The following is a 20,039-nucleotide window of genomic DNA, read 5'->3' as shown; positions in this document are numbered from 1 at the left end:
TTTTTTCCCGTTTTGCTATGAAATTGGTAGTTTACCAGTAAGTTGTTTTTTTTGCTATGAAAATGTAACTTTTCTGATAGTGATGATGATGTATCCAGTGGTTTATGAGATTGTTGATTATCTATGAATGTGTTGTCATGCTATAAAAAACAATTAATGCCTGCATCTCCAATTAGTTCACTGTCATTAGCCGACAATTTCAGCATTGGTGTCATTTTATTGTAGGTAAGTGTTACATTTACTGTCATAAATCCTCACTAAAGACACCGGATGATGGTAGTGACTCTTCTTCATATACAAAGCTATGTACAGTTCATATTGTGTACTATACAAAGCTACGTACACGGTAAAGGGGTGTCTGTGGCTGCCTGGTTTAAAGGTTGTTAACTTCAAACCACTTGCTCCTCACCACTGTGGGTATGAATCTTGCCAGATACTTTGGATTCTTTCAAATGAAGAAGTTTTGCATCTAGCTTAAGAAACATTGGTTCATGCACATAGAGACACCTAGGTATACGTCCATCAGTAAAGCTTGGAAGCCGCCATGTGAACTTTACTGTATTGTGGTCTCAGGAATATATCCACATGTATCTACATGTATAATATATATATATTATCTTTGATATTGGATTTTGTTATCCAGTGCAGGAATCAAAATTAGCTCCTAAGTAATAGAAAGAGCACCGAAACACGAGGTTATCTGATTTGTACGAGGGGGCGTTGCCCCCCGAGTATTAATCAGATTACCGAGTGTTTTGGTGTTCTTTCTCTTTTGTATCATAGTCAAACATAAAAACACGTTCCCTGTTGTTACAATATGAAACCCCGGCAAAAATGAACCAATGAACGAGCATCTTAATATGACATTTCTGTCGATTTCACTTTCACTGCCGTCACAATATGTAAACCCCAGCAAAAATGAGCCAATCAATGGGCATGCTCTGGAGTGCGGGTAACTAATACCCGCACTCCAGTTAACGCACTGTGCATGTATATGTATACGATTTAACCCTGACACATTTTCAACAGAAAGGTCTCCAAACTATGATACAAGTAAACTTTAAGAGAATCAAGGTGATAATCTTGGGGTCTGTGCTGTGCTCTTACGAATTTCATAAACAGTAATTAATGTTTAGCCAGCTGTTTGCTACAGATTCAAGCCGTTTGCAGGGACCAGTGCAGACCAAGACCAGCTGGAACATCCCTGCCAACTGAGCATGGTCTGCACTGTTTGCTAAATGAAGCCAAACACTGGAAAAATTCACAGGTTTAAGATCTATTAAAAAACTGGTAACCTATGATAGTAATGTAGGTTCGAATATAAAAATCAACTCCAGTTTCAATTTAAAAATGTGTTGTTTTATTTAGCTATTTTACAGTTAAATACATGTACATTATTTTGTCATATTTACTTGTTTATCACATGTTTACAAGAATTAAGAATATCCAGTCAGACCTCCATATTTATTTACTAGCTTAATAACACTTTTAATATATTGCCTTTGTCATTTTTTGTGCTAATTAATTACTCAATTAAGAAAAATAGCGCAAGTTTATATTATATGACACATTTTATGATGTGTAATGATAATATGTAATAAAAATGTGTAATAATGATTCGAGCATCAAGCTTTGTGGTATTGATATATGTGAAGGGCATACGTTAATTATTATATCCTATTTAATGGCTAAAAATAGATCATAATATTGTAAGGTTTTATGAGTAGGTGACAAGAGAGATATAGAATGTAAATATATTGATCTTATCGAGATTGGGTCGCGCGCGAGTTTAACGTGTACTATGCTTATTTGTGTAGTCTTAACATAAAACCATGAAAGTTACGAAGAGACAAAAAGTTTAATGGGGAGGGAGTATAGTTGAATAATATTTTATTATTATTAATTATTGATTATGTAAAGTGTTTAGGGGGATTTTATCGTTGGATGTTTTAAACAAATTGTACGGTAAGAAGGTACTACATGTTTAGATTTTATGAACTCAATTCGCCAGATGTGATGTTAAAGTAGGAAGATTAAAACATTTTTGTTTATAAAATGAGATACAAATATTTTGGAATTTTCTTACATTTGTTAATAGTGTTTGTGGTGTAAAATGAACTCCTGTTATTGAAGTAATTATGACTGTATTGTAGTGGTGAAGTGGGATTAGATTTCTAGGAGTTTTAGGAAATGTGTACAAACTTTTACTCCAGGGCATAGACAAAGGTAAAATAGGTCATAAAGATTGTTGACATCATTAATGATTAAAGCAATGAGTTAGCTTCCTTAAATGACTTCAACAATACTTGATCAGGTCAGTCCAGGAAGTTAGAACTTGATAGTGATGATGATATAAACATGAAAAGTTTCTTAACAAAACTATAGTAATATATGTATGATAACAGATAAAGGAATTTAGTTTGTGATTTGGAATTTTATTGAAGGTTTTTGTAAATTGTTAACCAAATCTTTGACAGGGTAACAATTTTGGCAACTCAGTGGCATCCTGTACTTTAAAGGTTAGATTTTAGGATATTTTGTGTTCTTTTGGACTCCCACAAAGTGACATTCATTGTTTACATAGAGTGAAACAGAGTATTTTTATGACATCTTAATTTAAATACAAATTAGAATGCCTTAGTTGATAAGCGAAATCTTAATTTTTTATTTTAATTTGTTTCATTTGAGTTCAGATGAAGTTTTGAAACTGAAAGTTTTGTATTTATATTATTAGCAAACATGGCACATCTTTTGGATTTTGTGACTCAGTGGATTAGTGGTTTAGGTTAATCAGATTTTGAGTTACTTTCGCCTGGCTGAAATCTGGTTAAGTAAGTGTTTAAGTTGAAGAAATAAAATTTCGTGTATTACATGTATGAAAAGCTGATATTTTTACAAGTGTGTTTCATTTTAAACAAAGAAATGAATAATTAAAAGAAACATAACTAGAACTAAGCTGTGCTAATGTCTACTATTTAAGAAATAATATATCCCAAACAGTGATTTTATCGCTCAATAACATCACTGTTTGGAGTTCGAATGCGAGGAATTATATCACGAGGGCGTAGCCCGAGTGATATAATGATGCGCATCCGAACGACAGTGATGTTATCAAGTGATAAAATCACTGATTTGGATATATTATTTCGATTCTCAAACACGACATCAACAAATAAATGTTGCCGTACTTGATAGTTAAGCAAAATTGCGCCTGATTTGTTTCCATATTTATTTTCAGTGCGTCGGATTTTTAGTGGTTACGTCACGTGTATAATGATTACGTCACATGTCTAAATATAGAACGTCAAACTGTGCATCTGTTGCATAATAACACACACTTTCTGTTCTTCTATGTTCAATAGGGAAAAATGCGGGTCGTGTTAGAATTAATTATATTACACAAAGTGGCTTATGGGACTGTTCTTCAATATTAAAACAGATAGATTAGAGTTGCATGTAGCTGTGAGAATAGTCAAATGAACCCTAATGTAAAGTCTTTTACTTGACAGAGGAGAGACAGTCTGCATGGACGTAACTCAACTGTTTGCTGCTGTATGTTAACCTTATGAAATAAAGATCCCAAACATTAACAATGGACTGTTCCAACTTTGAAATTGATTTAAAAAGCCAGGGCAGTCTATTTCACAAATTCAGGGAGACAAAGGTGTTCATCAATCTTATTATATAGTAAGAGCAACAGTTTTGATGTACCGGTAATACATACACAGACACCTCAAGTCATATTATTGTTTTTATTTGCTGTTTATGTTTTGGTAGGGTTTAATGTTGCAACAACAAAGTATAGGTCATATGGCGCCTTTCCAGCTTTATTGGTAAAGGAAGACCTCGGGTGCCCCTCCATGCATTATTTCAGGCACGGCACCTGAGTAATGTACCTGAGTAATGAAACGATGTTGGTAAAACATCATAATACTCATAATGAGCATTAAAATATGCAAACATTAAAGGTGAATAAATATATAAGAAAGTATCTCATAATATACATGTATAAGGGCTTTAACCACTCTTGCACTCTTGTTGGTAAGCTAGTTTTTCACTGACATGGTTTATGTCCAGTAGAAACACTGACGTTCATAAGCTAGCTAGATAGCCTCCTCAGTATTGACTCCATGTTTGTATATTAAAGTTATGAACTTAACGAAAAAAAAACAAAAACCAAAACAAACAAAAAAGAAGCATAGAAAGGATAACACTTTCAAGAGTATGTCAACCTAGTGAACGAAATATTTTTGACAAATTAATGGACTTAACCATTATTAGATACCTCTTGCATGTATATACTTGTATATAGAAAGGACATATTTTTTTGTTTTACGTGACTGACTAAGTGTGTCTTAGTGTTATTTATTTGCAGTTGTAAATGAGTTTTTTGTGGACTGAAATGACTATCTCATACCAGGTAGATAATTGATTGTCAGGAATGTTAAATCGCATGTTTTTTAGTGGTTTCGTTTGTTTTTTCTTTTCTTTTTTTTCACCTTAAATGAGATGCTCGATGAAAATAACTTGGTTAAGTGTGAGGCTTTTCACTAAAAAAACAAAACAAAATAAAACTAGATAGGAAAAAGGAAAATAGATAAATTGATTAAGAAAAATGTAAAAAAAATATATAAAAATTTAAAAAAAAAAGAAGGAAAAAAGATAAAATTGATGAAAAAGAGGATGTTTGGAAAAGTGAATTAATGATTCGAAGTTAATAATTACGAATGCATTTAAAAGAATAAAAATAAAAAACATAATAAAAAAGGAAGAAAAAAAGAGATAAAATTGATAAAAAAGAGGATGTTTTGGAAGAGTGAATTAATAATATGATGTTTATACGAATGCATGGATGGTGATTATGTAAAATCAGACAAAATTATAGTAAAATGAAAATATCTATTTCATGCATCAGGGGTTGCTGTTGAGTTGTAAAATACTAGAGGGTTGAATAAAATATGTATGAGATATATATATGTGTGTGTGTGTGCACAGTTTGTGTAAAATGGCATGCACTTGTGTTTTGTAAGGATTTAACTTAAAGGAGGACAATTTTATAGTCTGGTATGTGTCCATTTTGTGCAGTTTAAAACTGAATTGATATTGTTGGTGTTGTGGTTTAATTTCATCACTTCTTTGGGTTGGTGCAGTGGAAGAGATTAATTCTTTTATTGCGATAGGAAATTACTTTTTAATATTAGTTTACTGAAGGTTAATGATTCAAACAAGGCACACAATCTTGGGCTGAAGCAAAATACATGAGGGAATCACAGTTGTTTTTGTTTCTTTGGTAGGACCTAGGATTTTTTGCTCTTTGGAATGTGGTCATGTGACCTTGACAGTGTCATTGTGACTAGTAAAAAAACTGAATGTACTGATGTGTTTAAGTGTTGAACAGACAGCAAAATTTTCCTACAACTTATATATATATATGAATTCTTTTAACAGGTGGTCTCAAATTAGGAGTAAAAAAATTATTGCACTTGTCTATTTTGATTATTTTCTTTTAATACCAGATGAAATGATCCAGTAGATATCATAGGAAAGTCATATTATCTCTTTATCGCAGCTTATTATATAATTATTATATTAAAAATTATAACATTCATTTCAGTTTGAAAACAGTCCTAAGTTCAAAGAAATGGCACAGGTTTTATGATAGTTTATATAAGCATAGATTAGTTTATACCAGTAATACATTTTCCGAGAGAAGTTCATTCCTCACATGTTATTTGTGTGATATTATTCAGATGTCCTCAGGGGGGAGTTTGTAAACCTATGAAATTTGGCTCAGAATTCAGAAATTTGAAAAATATGATTTACCATACATATTTACGGTTTTTGCTGTTCCTTAATATTCATCCAATTGGTTAATATTTAGAACTGAAATTTTTTTTTTGATTAACACTTATTAATGCTGATGTGATTTGGTTTTATAATCTTGAGTCCCGTCATGTAAAAAAAACTTTAGGGTTTACTATTAAAAAGGTTTTAACACATACCCTGCTAGAACCAAAAATGGTAAGTCCTTAACACTAGTATGAAGCCAAGCCGGCCTATATGTGGAATAAAGATGTATTTTCAATGGAAAAAAAAATTCGGTTTTGTTGAATCTACAATTTATGCACAACTTCTTTACCAGGAGAAATTGATGATAGAAATTGATAAGTGATCTATAAAAATGATAAGTGTTTTTCAATCGAATTTGTTGGGAAAATATATATATCTATTGTTTCCTTTTAGTATTTTAGGTATTTTGATGTAGTTGAGGGATGGGGAGAGGAACACTGCTTGTTCGATGTAGGCAGTCTTTGTTGAATTCCTATATCATGTTATAAAAAACACCACCAAGTACATTAGACATAGAAATTGATTTACCAATTGTAAAATTGATAATGGTATTAACAGTGATGTTATGATGGTGGAAACATTAGAGAGTTGGTATAACGTATGATTTTCTATTTTTCAGGTGGATTTCTCTGAGCAGTTGTGATAGATACGGCATATTCATCATATAGGGGAGTAGAGAATATGTTGGGAATGGAGATTATTTATTTGGAGTAGAGATTAATATTGGGAGTTTAGAGATAATCTGGACTGGTGTAAAGACAAGAGCAACACAAAGAGTTTTATATAGTAGATTTGGATATATATTCTGTGATACAGAACAATTTGTGGATATGGGTTTATTAATCAAAAGTGAATGTGTTAGGTTAAAAAACGAGTTTTATGAAATTTTTGTGAAAAAGTCTCTGTAATGATGGCATTGAGTCCCTTGTCGGCCAATCCTGGTCGAGGGAGCGTGTCCATCATTCGTAGGATGAGTATGGAAACTTACATGGTTCGGATATACACTGGGCCGCTCAGTCAGGATCAAGAATATGTATCTGTTGAAGCTGAGAAAATTTCAAAGGCAGAAGACGTGGTAAAAGTTGCAGTCCAAAAGTTGAATTTACGTGATTCGGATAATTATGAACTGGCTGAAGTGCTGTCCACAGCCGGCCAGTTGTGTAAAGAAAGACGTTTAGATGAGCTTGAAAACCCCGTTAGAATACAATTGTTATGGCCTACAACAATAGTCAATGCTGAAGTTGACAGAGGGCATGGCTTATATACTGGCTACAGATTTTATATTCGTAGAAAGAATCGTGAAAATTCAAATCGAACTTCATTGTGGATGGAATACTCCGATCCAAATCCTGTAGATAATTTCCTAACAGCATTCTTAAATCAGCCAACAAGCAATAAAGAATATTCGGACCTATGCAACTTACCCGACCTCAATGAGCGAACATTACTTGAAAATATCAAATCTAGATTTCACAATTCAAACATATACACTTACGTAGGATCTATTTTGATAGCTGTAAATCCATTTAAATTTTTTCCCATTTACAATCCTAAATATGTCAAAATGTACCAAAACAAACGTTTAGGCGATCTGCCGCCACATATTTTTGCGATCGCAGATGCAGCTTTTTACACTATGTTACGGACCAAGAAAAACCAATGCATTGTGATATCGGGAGAATCTGGGAGCGGAAAAACCGAAAGTACAAATTTGTTGCTACATCATTTAACAGCTTTGAGTCACAAAGGATTACACGGAAGTGGTGTGGAACAAACTATCCTTGGTGCTGGACCGGTGCTTGAGGTTTGTATTTATAATGTCTTGTATTTTACTTTGTTGTAGATGGTACTATTTATATGCGTTGGTACAGAACCTATTTTGTTTGAGATGAATATTTATTTGAAAATGCAGAAATTATATTTTTATGCTTGTCAAATTTAAAAATGAAAGCGATAGTTTCCGATCTGTCCCCACACTTTCCACACTTAACAATTTGTGTTTAATATTTGGAGTGTTGGTTGCCTTTCCTAGACCTCAATGCTCGTGCTGATTTCAGGTTGATTATGTCAATAGGTCAAGGTTTCTGAATCGTAAAAATAGACTTCCTAACTTTTTCTAATAAAATTTGTAAATTAAAAGGTTAGCTTGAGACAAGACCTATAATAAAAAAAACAAAATGAGTACACCCACATGACTGTGCCATATTCATTTTGTAACCTGACTTGTGATTGAAGCAACATTTGTTGTGGTGACCTACTGGTTATTGTGTCTGCCTATTTACCCAGTGATTCTGTTGGATCAACTGAGCATCATGATTTGCTATAATATCTGAAATTCATGAAAAATTGAATGATGAATTCCATGCCATTGGTGCTTGTATTATTAAGGCTGATGCTTTAATTGTAATGAAGTATCCTGCTAAAACTTAAAAAGCAGTAGCTTGAAAGGTGTCCAAATGTTTGGTGAAAGAAGTCAGATTTATCAACCAAAGTTAGTTCAGCCCATTAATAAATATCATATGAGCAGGGAAAGTAGGTCAACATATTTGTTCATCTGTTGTTTAGATATTAATATATTGTAACTGACTTGTTTTTATAGCATTTCATTACAATAAAATATGAAAACAGCCATCATAAATAACAGCAAGGTTAAAAATAAATTGCCTGTATGAGCCGTTTATCTTTGCCAATTACTGTGGCTGTTTCAATTAATTTACTTTTGTTGTTTTTGGCAGACGTTCTGATTTCCATAATGGCCGAGGCATTTAGATCACGTATCAAAGATATAACCAGATTATACCTTTCTGGGTCTCAGGGGGGGCGATCTCAAACCCCTACCTGCCCCCCCATTCCCCCGGCTAATTTAGTTTAAAAAAATACAAGGCAGAGAATATCTGTTAAAAATTTTTTCCATATTTTATTCAGACTCTTCCCTCCCATACAGTTTTTTTTCAAGGGGCAGCACAATTTTTAATCAATAATTAGAGAATTGTTATTATTGTTATTGTATTTGCGCATGTTTATCAACATATTTATGACCGTTTTTAGGACCGTTTTTACGGTTTGCAAAATGAAAATACATGTTATATTTATTCATTAGATATGATGTGTTACGACAACTTGTATAAGTTACTAAGTTCACACTACTAATTATGATTAACTACTTCAGTAATTGCATGATGTAATAATATCGAATGAGTTATTTTTAGCGCTGAATGTAATGATATGTAATAAACTGACCACCGTCTGAATTGATATGAATTGGTTTAACCGTAAAATATGGGTCAGCCCTTGTCAGAATGATTTACTTAATGAATGTCCTTTTTGATTTATTTAGAATGCACATGCCTGCATGATTGTGTAAAGAAATAATGACTTGTTCACAGTAAAGAAGAAAATTGGAAAAAAACAACGAAAATAAAAAATGCCAAAATAAAATGAAAATAAAAAATGAAAATTTAAGTTAAAGATAGGGGGTTAATTTGTGAATTTATTGAAATAAGATGTTCATGTATTTGAAAATCATGAGGTATGCATAATGTATAAAATAATGTGATTGATTCACATGCTTAATACCTGCATTTTCTTGCATTCTCTTCGATCCCTGGGAGATGCTTTGGTAGTTTAGCGCGGAGGAAGGTAGTCTAGTACTGGTGTAACTCTCCAGGAACGATGGTTAGGAAACTACCCGCCTATATGACTGAAATACTGTTGGGAACAGGCGTAAAATAATGAAACAAACAAACAAAACAAAAATTGTCCAGGGTTCAACCCTCCCCCTCCCCCCATTCCACTAAAAAAGTCAAGAATTTATATTGGAAAATAACTTGAAAAATCTTTTTGTCACAAACTCATTGGCCTTGTTGCGTTGTAGAGTGGTTTTCTCCTTTAAAGCTTTTTATTCAGACCTTTAACAGAGTTAAAAATGGCACCATTCTTGGAAACCTTTTTTTGACATCATTTGAATTTACCCAGTCACTAACACCCCAGTTACACAGAGCCATCGGTGATTGATCGGGTTTTTTTAGCCAAATTACGGAGTGAACCGATGACAACGTATTTAACACCGATATCACCAATTGGTCACCTGTTTTCCACCTATCAACTGCTATTGGGGAAAGATAAGTTTCATCGGTGAAAAATTATCGATTCGGATTTTTAAACATGTTTAAAATTCTCGATCGGTGAAAATATTTTACAAATAACCGACAGCAACCTATATCAAGAGATATGCAAGCTCTTAATCACCAATATCGCCGATCGGACAAAGATAACCAAATTTGAATCACTGGCCATATCTGACGGAAAATGTTTCACCACTGATGACTAGCTATCAAACACCCATTAATCAGTGTGCGCCCGATTTAGCTCCGATTTACAAACGATTAAAGCCGATAGTATTTCAGCATTTTTATCAACGATTCAACCCCGTTTAAGTTTGCTGTCTGTCACCGATGGATGTTTACACAGAAAACCAGAAATAAAATCACGAATGACAACCGATCATAACAGCGAGTAAATTTAAAATTAAGTGACCGATTGGGGACCGACCGTCTGTGTAACTGGCCCTTAAGATGGGTAGTAATGGCTTACTTTAGGCTTTTGTTTATTTAAAGGTATCATACAGTAAATTTAATGAATATTTATACGTAACCTCTTCCTCTACAACAGTTTGTCTTTTTTGACATTAAGACATATATCTTATATCATGCTTACTTACTGTTTTAGCTATATTTCATTTGACAGGTTGCGGCCTAATTCTAACTTGTGGTCCATAAGCGATGACTACTAGTATATTGTCTTCATTAGGTAACTCTTTATGAAGAAAACCAAAATCCGTATTTTTATGCCCCCACAGAGTGGGAGCATATAGCGTTGCACTTGTCCGTCCGAGTGTCCGTCACGCCGTACGTCTGTCCGTCCGTCCGTCTGTCCGTACGTCCCGAAATCTTGTGAACGCAACTCCTCTTAAACCGGATGGCAGATTTTGCTTAAACTTCCAGAGATGAACAACCTTAATGTGTAGATGGTAGTAAAGGAAGGAATTTTTGCTGCGACCAAATTTAACAGAATTATGGCCCTTTGTTGATTTTTTAGCTCGACTTTTCTATGAAAAGGGGAGCTATCCTACTCGCCCCGGCGTCGGCGTCGGCGTTGGCGTCACACCTTGGTTAAGTTTTTCGTACCACCCCACTTTATTTCAGAAGTATTACAAGTATGGCTTTGAAACTTACCATACTTGTTCACCATCATAACCTCCATCTACAGACAAGAGTACATAACTCTGTCAAGGTTTTTGACAGAATTATGGCCCTTTTTTGACTTAGAAAGTGTATTGAGCTTGGTTAAGTTTTTTGTACCACCTCACTTTATTTCAAAACCATTGGAGGTATTGCTTTGAAACTGACCATACTTGTTTACCATCACGACCTTCATCAACAGACAAGAGGACATAACTCTGTCAAGGTTTTTGACAGAATTATTGCCCCTTTTTGACTTAGAAAATACATTGAATATGGGTAAAATCCACTTATTGCCTTAACCCTTTGAGATATTGCTTTGAAACTTTTAATGCTATTTCACATCATTACCCCCATCTGTACGCAAGAGAAGGTAACTCTGTCAAGGATTTGTTTTAAAAATTAAGGCCTTTTATCGACTTAGAATCTTGGTTAAGTTTTTAGTACCAGTCCACTTTTTGACTGAACTGTTTGAGATATTAATTTGAAAGTTGGAATACTTGTTTACAATCATGATTCCCAAACATGTCCAATATACTAAATATCTTAATGCTCATGGCCATTGTTCACTTTAAAAATACAGAGATTCTTGTATTGCCTTTTACTGCAAAAACTTTTTTTATTGGCAAGCAATAAAAAAGTCGAGCGCGCTGTCTTACGGACAGCTCTTGTTCACTATATACTATGTAGAAATTTTGTGAACGCAACTCATCTTAAACCGGATGGCAGATTTTGCTTAAACTTCCAGGGATGAACAACCTTAATGTGTAGATGGTAGTAAAGGGGGGAATTTTTGCTGCGACCAAATTTAACATAATTATGGCCCTTTGTTGATTTTCTCACTATATACTATGTAGAAATTTTGTGAACGCAACTCCTCTTAAATCGGATGGCAGATTTTGCTTAAACTTCTAGGGATGAACAACCTTAATGTGTAGATGGTAGTAAAGGAAGGAATTTTTGCTGCGACAAAATTTTACATAATTATGGCCCTTTGTTGATTTTTTCACTATATACTATGTAGAAATTTTGTGAACGCAACTCATCTTAAACCGGATGGCAGATTTTGCTTAAACTTCCAGGGATGAACAACCTTAATGTGTAGATGGTAGTAAAGGAAGGAATTTTTGCTGCGACCAAATTTAACAGAATTATGGCCCTTTGTTGATTTTGATTTTTCAATTTGTGGCACATGTAGTCCAAAAAATATTTGACCTAGAGTCATAAGATTGACAGAACAGTGGCGTGTGGGGGCATCCGTGTCCTATGGACACATTTCTAGTTTATATCTTACAAAGGGCTGGGTGGAGATGTTCAGTTGATAGTAGTATACATACATGTGTTTCTTCTCTGCATCATGTATTTTCATTTTCTTTCTTACTAATGAGCATTACATAATACATACTATCCGAGATGCCATCAAATTACTCAACTAGAATATGAGATCCCTCTGTGATCATGTTGCTGCTATTGCACAGTTTTCAATGCTGCTAATGAATTAAGAATAAGAACTGTAGTCTGAAATAACATCTGAACCATTTATAGAAAACCTGGATCACTTTACCAAGTCTGTCAAAGTTTAAAGTATGTAAATGATAATTATTTTAATATGAAACATTATATATTGGCTGTAAGGATGCAAAGGTTAGATTTAATTTCTTGCTGATTCATCTATCTCATTGGATCCTGTAGCTGGGTATTTAATTTGGATTATGAGAATGAAAGTACCCAGGCATGTGCTAATGGTCCTTGTTACAACATATTTTCCATCAGTTTCACATAACCTGGCATAAAGGGATGTGATTGTAGGTCAATGTATGTTTGAACAGGCTTAATAGTCTAGACCAGTGTTCATACTACCAATTCATATGTAGTTATTCTGACCCCCCCCTCCCCCCCCCCCCATCATCCAACTAAAATTTCAAAGAAATTTACTGAAAAAAAAAATGCGCCATTTATCATTTGTTATTTTATAAACGTCAATTTTTTCTGAAGAAGACAAAACGTCGAAAGTTAAAGAAAAGCGTTTTCATTGAACTGATTACATAAAGAAGTGTACTGATAAGACTAGGTCCTATGTAAAAATAGAGCTTAACTCCTTGCAAACAAAAAAAGAACTTTAGTTGAGTAATTTCTGTACTAGTTGCACTGTAATAATAAAAAAAAACAACGACAACAAAACAACTAACTAACATTCTTCTGGAGTGAGTCTTGTGGTTTTCTTGCGGGGACTAAAAATAAATATATATGCCTGCTACACTCTGAAGACATCATATTTATGTTCTTTCACTTACTTCGTTTATTGGTGCCTCCATGACCAAGTGGATAAGGTCGCCAACATCAAATCACTTGCCCTAACCTCTGAAGGTTCGATTCCCGTCAGGTATTTTTAGCTCGACTATTCGATAAGAATAAGTAGAGCTGTTGTAGTCACCCAAGCGTCGGCGTCCGCGTCGGCGTCGGCGTAACCACTTATGTTAAAGTTTTTGTAATAGTTCAAATATTTTCAAAGTCCATTGACATATGGCTTTGAAACTTTGCACACTTGTTCACCATCATGACCCCCAACCTGTAGACAGGAGGAGGTAACTCTATCAAGCATTTTGACAGAATTATGCCCCTTTTTCAACTTATAATTTATGTTAAAGTTCCACTTGAAAAAAATGCTAGAAAGGGCACCAGGGGTCTTCCTCCACCATTTAAGCTGGAAAGTCGCCATATGATCTGACTTAAAATATTCAACAAAGTTAACAAACATTTTTTTAATTAGAAGCTTGAGTAGATTTTAATCTTTGCACACGACACTGCCCATTTATATTACGTCAAAACATAATTCTCTTGTATATTTATAATTGTTCTTCAATCATGGTTGAAAACAGAACATGGATCAGGAATATTTGTGTAATTAAGTCGATGTATTTATTTATTTAACAAGACAGCCCATCTAACTTTGAAATGAGCGCTACCAGACTTCCAGACCGCTGAGGGTTCCTTTTTCACTTCTCTCCGTGTTTGTTATACTCGATTACTCTTACAATTATACAAAAACCCTATATATACATATTTCATGCAAAGGTAAATTACCACTAAATTTGATTCTGTCGATTGATGGTAAGCAACAGGTGTTTTCTGTCTTTGAAATAGGAAGATCTTGATTAAACTATATCATAGAAAGTGTTTGCCGAAGTCTCTGTTTAATTTAGCCTGATTATCTTCAATTTAGCAGATTATGTTCTCGTAAAATACATGGTGGTGTTCGAAGAGGAAAATAGAATTTTTCTGTAGAATATACAGTCAGGCATATCTTGGCACAGTGCATTATATGTGTGTGCTATTTATACTGTTAATAATTGGGAATATTTCAAGTGCATAGTGCTCCTGTACTAGCAGGAAAAAAAACAACAACTAACCATAAATGCTTGAAGGCAGCTGAGCAGAATTATTATGTTGTTATTGTCCCTGTGATGAAAACAACAATGTAAAAATATTTATCTATTTATATGTCATAATTGTTGCCTTTTGTTTCAATCTCCCACACATGGACAATTTGTTGGTTGAATACCAATGTATGTTTAGTTTCTAAGTGATTTGTATGCAGCAGTTTGCAATAGTATATGTTTATATGTGCTATAATGCAGTCCTTTGAAATGCAAACATACTCCCAAACACCCACTCTAACACTTAAAACTCTTGGACACAAAACACATACTTCTACCCAACCCTGCTGTCCCATCAAAATATAACAATAAAAGAAAATGAAAAAGGAACGGAAACAGACAAATGAAATAAATGAAACAAGGTTCAATACTCAAAATTAAAAAAAAAAAAAAAGAGAGAGAAAAATAAAAGTAGTTAAAAAAATCAAGTGGCTCCTGAAAACTTTAAAGTTATTTGCATAGTTATCATAGATGACTCAGCTGAAGGTAAATCATTAAGAAATTTTATTGTCCAACTATTATAGGTTAAAAATGCTGCCAAGTGTACCCTGGCAATATTTTGGTACAAGTTATTGATTAACCTCTGACATGCCAGGAACTTATCCTGGTACCTATAAAAATCTTGGATAAGGCTGAATGATTCCCAGATTAATGTTTGTTTATCGTGTTATCAAAGACAGGCGCAAGGTTAATATAGTCTTCCTGGGAAGTTAATATGTTTCCAGACACTAACAATTTATTTTTATATGTTGGAGAAAAATTACAAACTATAAAAGAATGTAGAATTTTTGGCTATTTTTTCCTTCACTGTTTGAGTATTGGGTCAGACAGAGTATTATTAGGTCAGACTGAATATTGGGTATGACCGAGTATTATTGAGTTGGATTGAATATTATTGGGTGAAACTGAGTATTGGGTCGGACTGAGTATTATTGGGTCGGACTGAGTATTATTGGGTCAAACTGAGTATTATTGGGTCGGACTGGGTATTATTGGGTTGGACTGGGTATTATTGGGTCGGACTGGGTATTATTGGGTCGGACTGAGTATTATTGGGTCAGATTGAACATTGGGTATGACCGAGTATTATTGAGTTGGACTGAGTATTATTGGGTTGGACTGAGTATTATTGGGTGAAACTGAGTATTATTGGGTCGGACTGAGTATTATTGGGTTGGACTGAGTATTATTGGGTGGGACTGAGTATTATTTGGTGGGACTGAGTATTATTCAGTGGGACTGAGTATTATTTGGTGGGACTGAGTATTTTTGGGTCGGACTGAGTATTATTGGGTTGGACTGAGTATTATTGGGTGAAACTGAGTATTATTGGGTTGGACTGAGTATTATTGGGTGGGACTGAGTTTTATTCAGTGGGACTGGGTATTTTTGGGTCGGACTGAGTATTATTGGGTCGGACTGAAGGGTTGACCGAGTATTGGGTTAGACTGAGTATTATGGAATCAGACTGAGTATTATGGAGTTAGACTTAGTATTATTGAGTCTGACTGAGTATTAATGGGTCGGACAGAGTATTGGGTCAGACTGTGTATTATTGGGTTAGACAGAGTATTGGGTCAGATTGAGTATTTTTAGGTTGAACTGAGTATTGGTTTGGACTGAGTGTTGGGTCGGTCTAAGTAATGGGTCGGACTGAGTATTATTGGGTCGGACTGAGTATTGGGTTGAACTGAGTATTGGTTTGGACTGAGACTTGGGAGGACTGGGTTTTTCAGATTCAGCTATGTTGTGTAATTGTCCTGGAAAATTTATTATTTAATCCAGAGTGATCTCTCCTTAATGACAAAAATTATTATTTAACATTTATTTACAGTATAAATAAAACCAGATTTTCATGTAATTTTGTAAAAATCACAAAAGAATATTTGAAGATTATTTTCAATGATTTCATGTGGGACTTTTTTTTTTGCTTAAAAAGTTTTGAATAAAATGCAGTCTGAATAATGACCTATTGACCTATGGAGTAAGAGTCCAGGCCCTACTGTATCGCATCAGCCACTGGGTTTTAGGCCCTTTGAATCCTCAAATGACTATACCTGAATTTGCTTGTTTGTAATTATGTATTTTGTCTATTTCATTGAAGGGTTGTTTTTACATTGTGGGATAACCTTTATTAAGCAGGAAGTGATTGCGGGTTAAGATGTCGTACAAATAAAAGAACATTTTAAAAATATCATCCTTTTATGTTTTACAAATGTAACATAATGTACTGTATATTTGAGAAGAGAAAACAAGACACTGTTTTAATACACCATACCAGATAATGAGAACTAAGTGTAATTTATGCACATGCAGTATTCAACATTCCACAGGAGTGCATGTGATGAAATTTGGGCGACTTTTTCCATGATTAATTAAGGGCCAAAGTTTTGTATCAGTTTCTCCCCATTGAGTTTATTTTCATACTTGTTCCTACTTTGAATATTAGGCAAATTTCCTACTTTGAATATTAGGCAAATTTTTGACACTTAAGGATAAATAAGTTTCCACCATTAGTAAAGCTGTCAAGTTGCTATTTGACTTAGAAAAAAAAAATCACTCCAATTATTAAAAGAGGCGAGGGTTTACCTTCCATACTTAAAATGCACGTGCATAATTAACAAGAACTTTACTCATTTTAAAAGCAGTTTAAAAGATCTATATCAAACTTGATTCTTTTACCAAAACATAAATCATGTTCATGTCTTTTAATGCTGGCACCGATCATAACTCGTGTAAAGCCATTATCTGTATAGTGTGACCAGACCCTGTTTTAAAAGGCCGCTTGTTTGAAAATTTTATAAGTTGAACATGTCTTCAAATAAAATTGGCCAGGTACAGAGTCAAACCAGGGCAAGTTTATTAATCAGTTATAGGTGTGTGAACCATGGCAAGTCCATTATTCAATTGTAGCCCTGGGTATTATATAGTGAATTTTGATGGGACTTTTAGTAAATATCTGACCCATTACATGTATATGGCTGGATTTAATCATGAGCTATTCTATAACCATTTATTTGTTAATTTCAGGCATTTGGAAATGCAAAGACGGTGCATAACAACAACTCAAGCCGATTTGGTAAATTCATACAGGTCAATTATAAAGAGAATGGAATGGTTCATGGGTAAGCATAACATATATAACAGTGTCAGTTTGTCTTTTAAACGTTAGTTTGCTGACTAATATGCACAATTATGCTAGGATGCCCTCAATTGATTTGTACCATTTCTTAATAAATTAGTTAACTACCTTGTCATACAGATTGTTTTTATTTTGTATGTACAACTCCATATGATATTAAATGATGCATCATTTATTAGTACTGTTTTACCAGTTTACATCTAGCCTAGAAAAAAAACAAAAAAAAACGCGTGTTCTTAATTGACATTAAATGTTTTGGCTATTACAACTACTACAGGTTAATTAACACGAATAGAACACATAATGCATTTATAAAAATAGAACATTGGCATGAGTACAATTTTATAGTGTTTTTTGTCTATTAAAATATGATTATTAAATATTATAGGATGTAAGGGTTTTTTTTGTAAGTTGTTAAATTATTTACATAAATAACATTGTTTTTCAATGGACCAAAAACAAACAAAAAATATTTAAAATACAACATTGGCATGAGTACAAATTAAAAGTGTTTTTTGTCTATTAAAATATGATTATTAAATATTGTAGGATGTAGGTTTTCTTTTGGAAGTCGTTGCATTATTGTTTTTCAGTAGACCAAAAAAAAAAAATAAATTTGTTTTCCTGGTTCAGGATAGAAATGCGAATTTAATAACTGTAGCATTTAAACAAATTGAATTGTATTTAATTAAAAAAAATTGACCTATTCCTATTAATCATTTTGGTTATTTTTATTTTTCAGTGCTATTGTTGAAAAATATCTGCTGGAAAAATCTAGAATTGTCTCACAAGCGAGTAACGAGAGGTATGTCATGGTGATTGACTGTGTCCGAATATTGTCTGAATCAGAATATTGACTGTATCAGAATATTGTCTGTATCAGAATATTGACTGTATCAGAATATTGTCTGTATCAGAATATTGACTGCGTCCGAATATTGTCTGAATCAGAATATTGACTGTATCCGAATATTGACTGTATCTGAGTATTGACTGTGTCCGAATATTGTCTGAATCAGAATATTGACTGCGTCCGAATATTGTCTGAATCAGAATATTGACTGCGTCCGAATATTGACTGTATCTGAGTATTGACTGTGTCCGAATATTGTCTGTATCAGAATATTGACTGTGTCCGAATATTGTCTGAATCAGAATATTGACTGTGTCCGAATATTGTCTGTATCAGAATATTGACTGCGTCCGAATATTGTCTGAATCAGAATATTGACTGTATCCGAATATTGACTGTATCTGAGTATTGACTGTATCCGAATATTGACTGTATCTGAGTATTGACTGTATCAGAATATTGTCTGAATCAGAATATTGACTGTATCAGAATATTGTCTGTATCAGAATATTGACTGTGTCCGAATATTGTCTGAATCAGAATATTGACTGTGTCCGAATATGACTGTATCAGAATATTGACTGTGTCCGAATATTGTCTGAATCAGAATATTGACTGTGTTCGAATATTGACTGTATCTGAGTATTGACTGTGTCCGAATATTGTCTGAATCAGAATATTGACTGTGTCCGAATATTGACTGTATCTGAGTATTGACTGTGTCCGAATATTGTCTGAATCAGAATATTGACTGTGTCCGAATATTGACTGTATCTGAGTATTGACTGTGTCCGAATATTGTCTGAATCAGAATATTGACTGTATCCGAATATTGACTGTATCTGAGTATTGACTGTGTCCGAATATTGTCTGAATCAGAATATTGACTGTGTCCGAATATTGACTGTATCTGAGTATTGACTGTGTCCGAATATTGACTGTATCAGAATATTGTCTGAATCAGAATATTGACTGTATCCGAATATTGACTGTATCTGAGTATTGACTGTGTCCGAATATTGTCTGAATCAGAATATTGACTGTGTCCGAATATTGACTGTATCTGAGTATTGACTGTGTCCGAATATTGTCTGAATCAGAATATTGACTGTATCCGAATATTGACTGTATCTGAGTATTGACTGTGTCCGAATATTGTCTGAATCAGAATATTGACTGTGTCCGAATATTGACTGTATCTGAGTATTGACTGTATTATAGTATCATAGTACAATTTAATTTCAAATTAAAACCACCAGTATAATGCAAGTAGAGAATAAGAAATGCCAGTAGTTTCAAGCTTGATTATTCGAAGAATTAGTGGGGCTAACCTTTGTACTCACCAGGGATCCACATCGGTGTCGGCTTAACCCTTTCCCCCATGAGCATATTGTGAAAAATGGCCGTTTTCACTAAAAAGCCTCCTGTTACCAGTTCAAACTGTAAAAAAAACTATAAAATAATGCTTCAATACTAATCAAACTTGGCACAAATGTTGACTGGACCATTGCCTTTGT

General features: G+C 33.8%; 1 protein-coding gene across 1 annotated transcript in view; it reads left to right on the top strand.

Moving 5' to 3' along the window:
- LOC132747972 (unconventional myosin-IXAa-like) overlaps positions 1 to 20,039 on the top strand; it is a 118,499-nt gene that overhangs the window by 14,822 nt on the left and 83,638 nt on the right. Inside the window, exons 2-4 of the mRNA XM_060737508.1 lie at positions 6,470 to 7,654; positions 17,558 to 17,652; positions 18,412 to 18,474. Coding sequence (XP_060593491.1) covers positions 6,758 to 7,654; positions 17,558 to 17,652; positions 18,412 to 18,474 — 1,055 coding nt within the window. The 5' untranslated portion in view covers positions 6,470 to 6,757. The remainder of the gene's footprint in view (positions 1 to 6,469; positions 7,655 to 17,557; positions 17,653 to 18,411; positions 18,475 to 20,039) is intronic.

Source organism: Ruditapes philippinarum, unplaced genomic scaffold, assembly GCF_026571515.1.
Source record: "Ruditapes philippinarum isolate M1 unplaced genomic scaffold, ASM2657151v2 ctg449_1_1_1_1, whole genome shotgun sequence".
Classification (NCBI taxonomy): Eukaryota; Metazoa; Mollusca; class Bivalvia; order Venerida; family Veneridae; genus Ruditapes; species Ruditapes philippinarum.
Note: the sequence above shows the minus strand (reverse complement) of the source record. Positions and strands in the feature narration are given on the sequence as shown.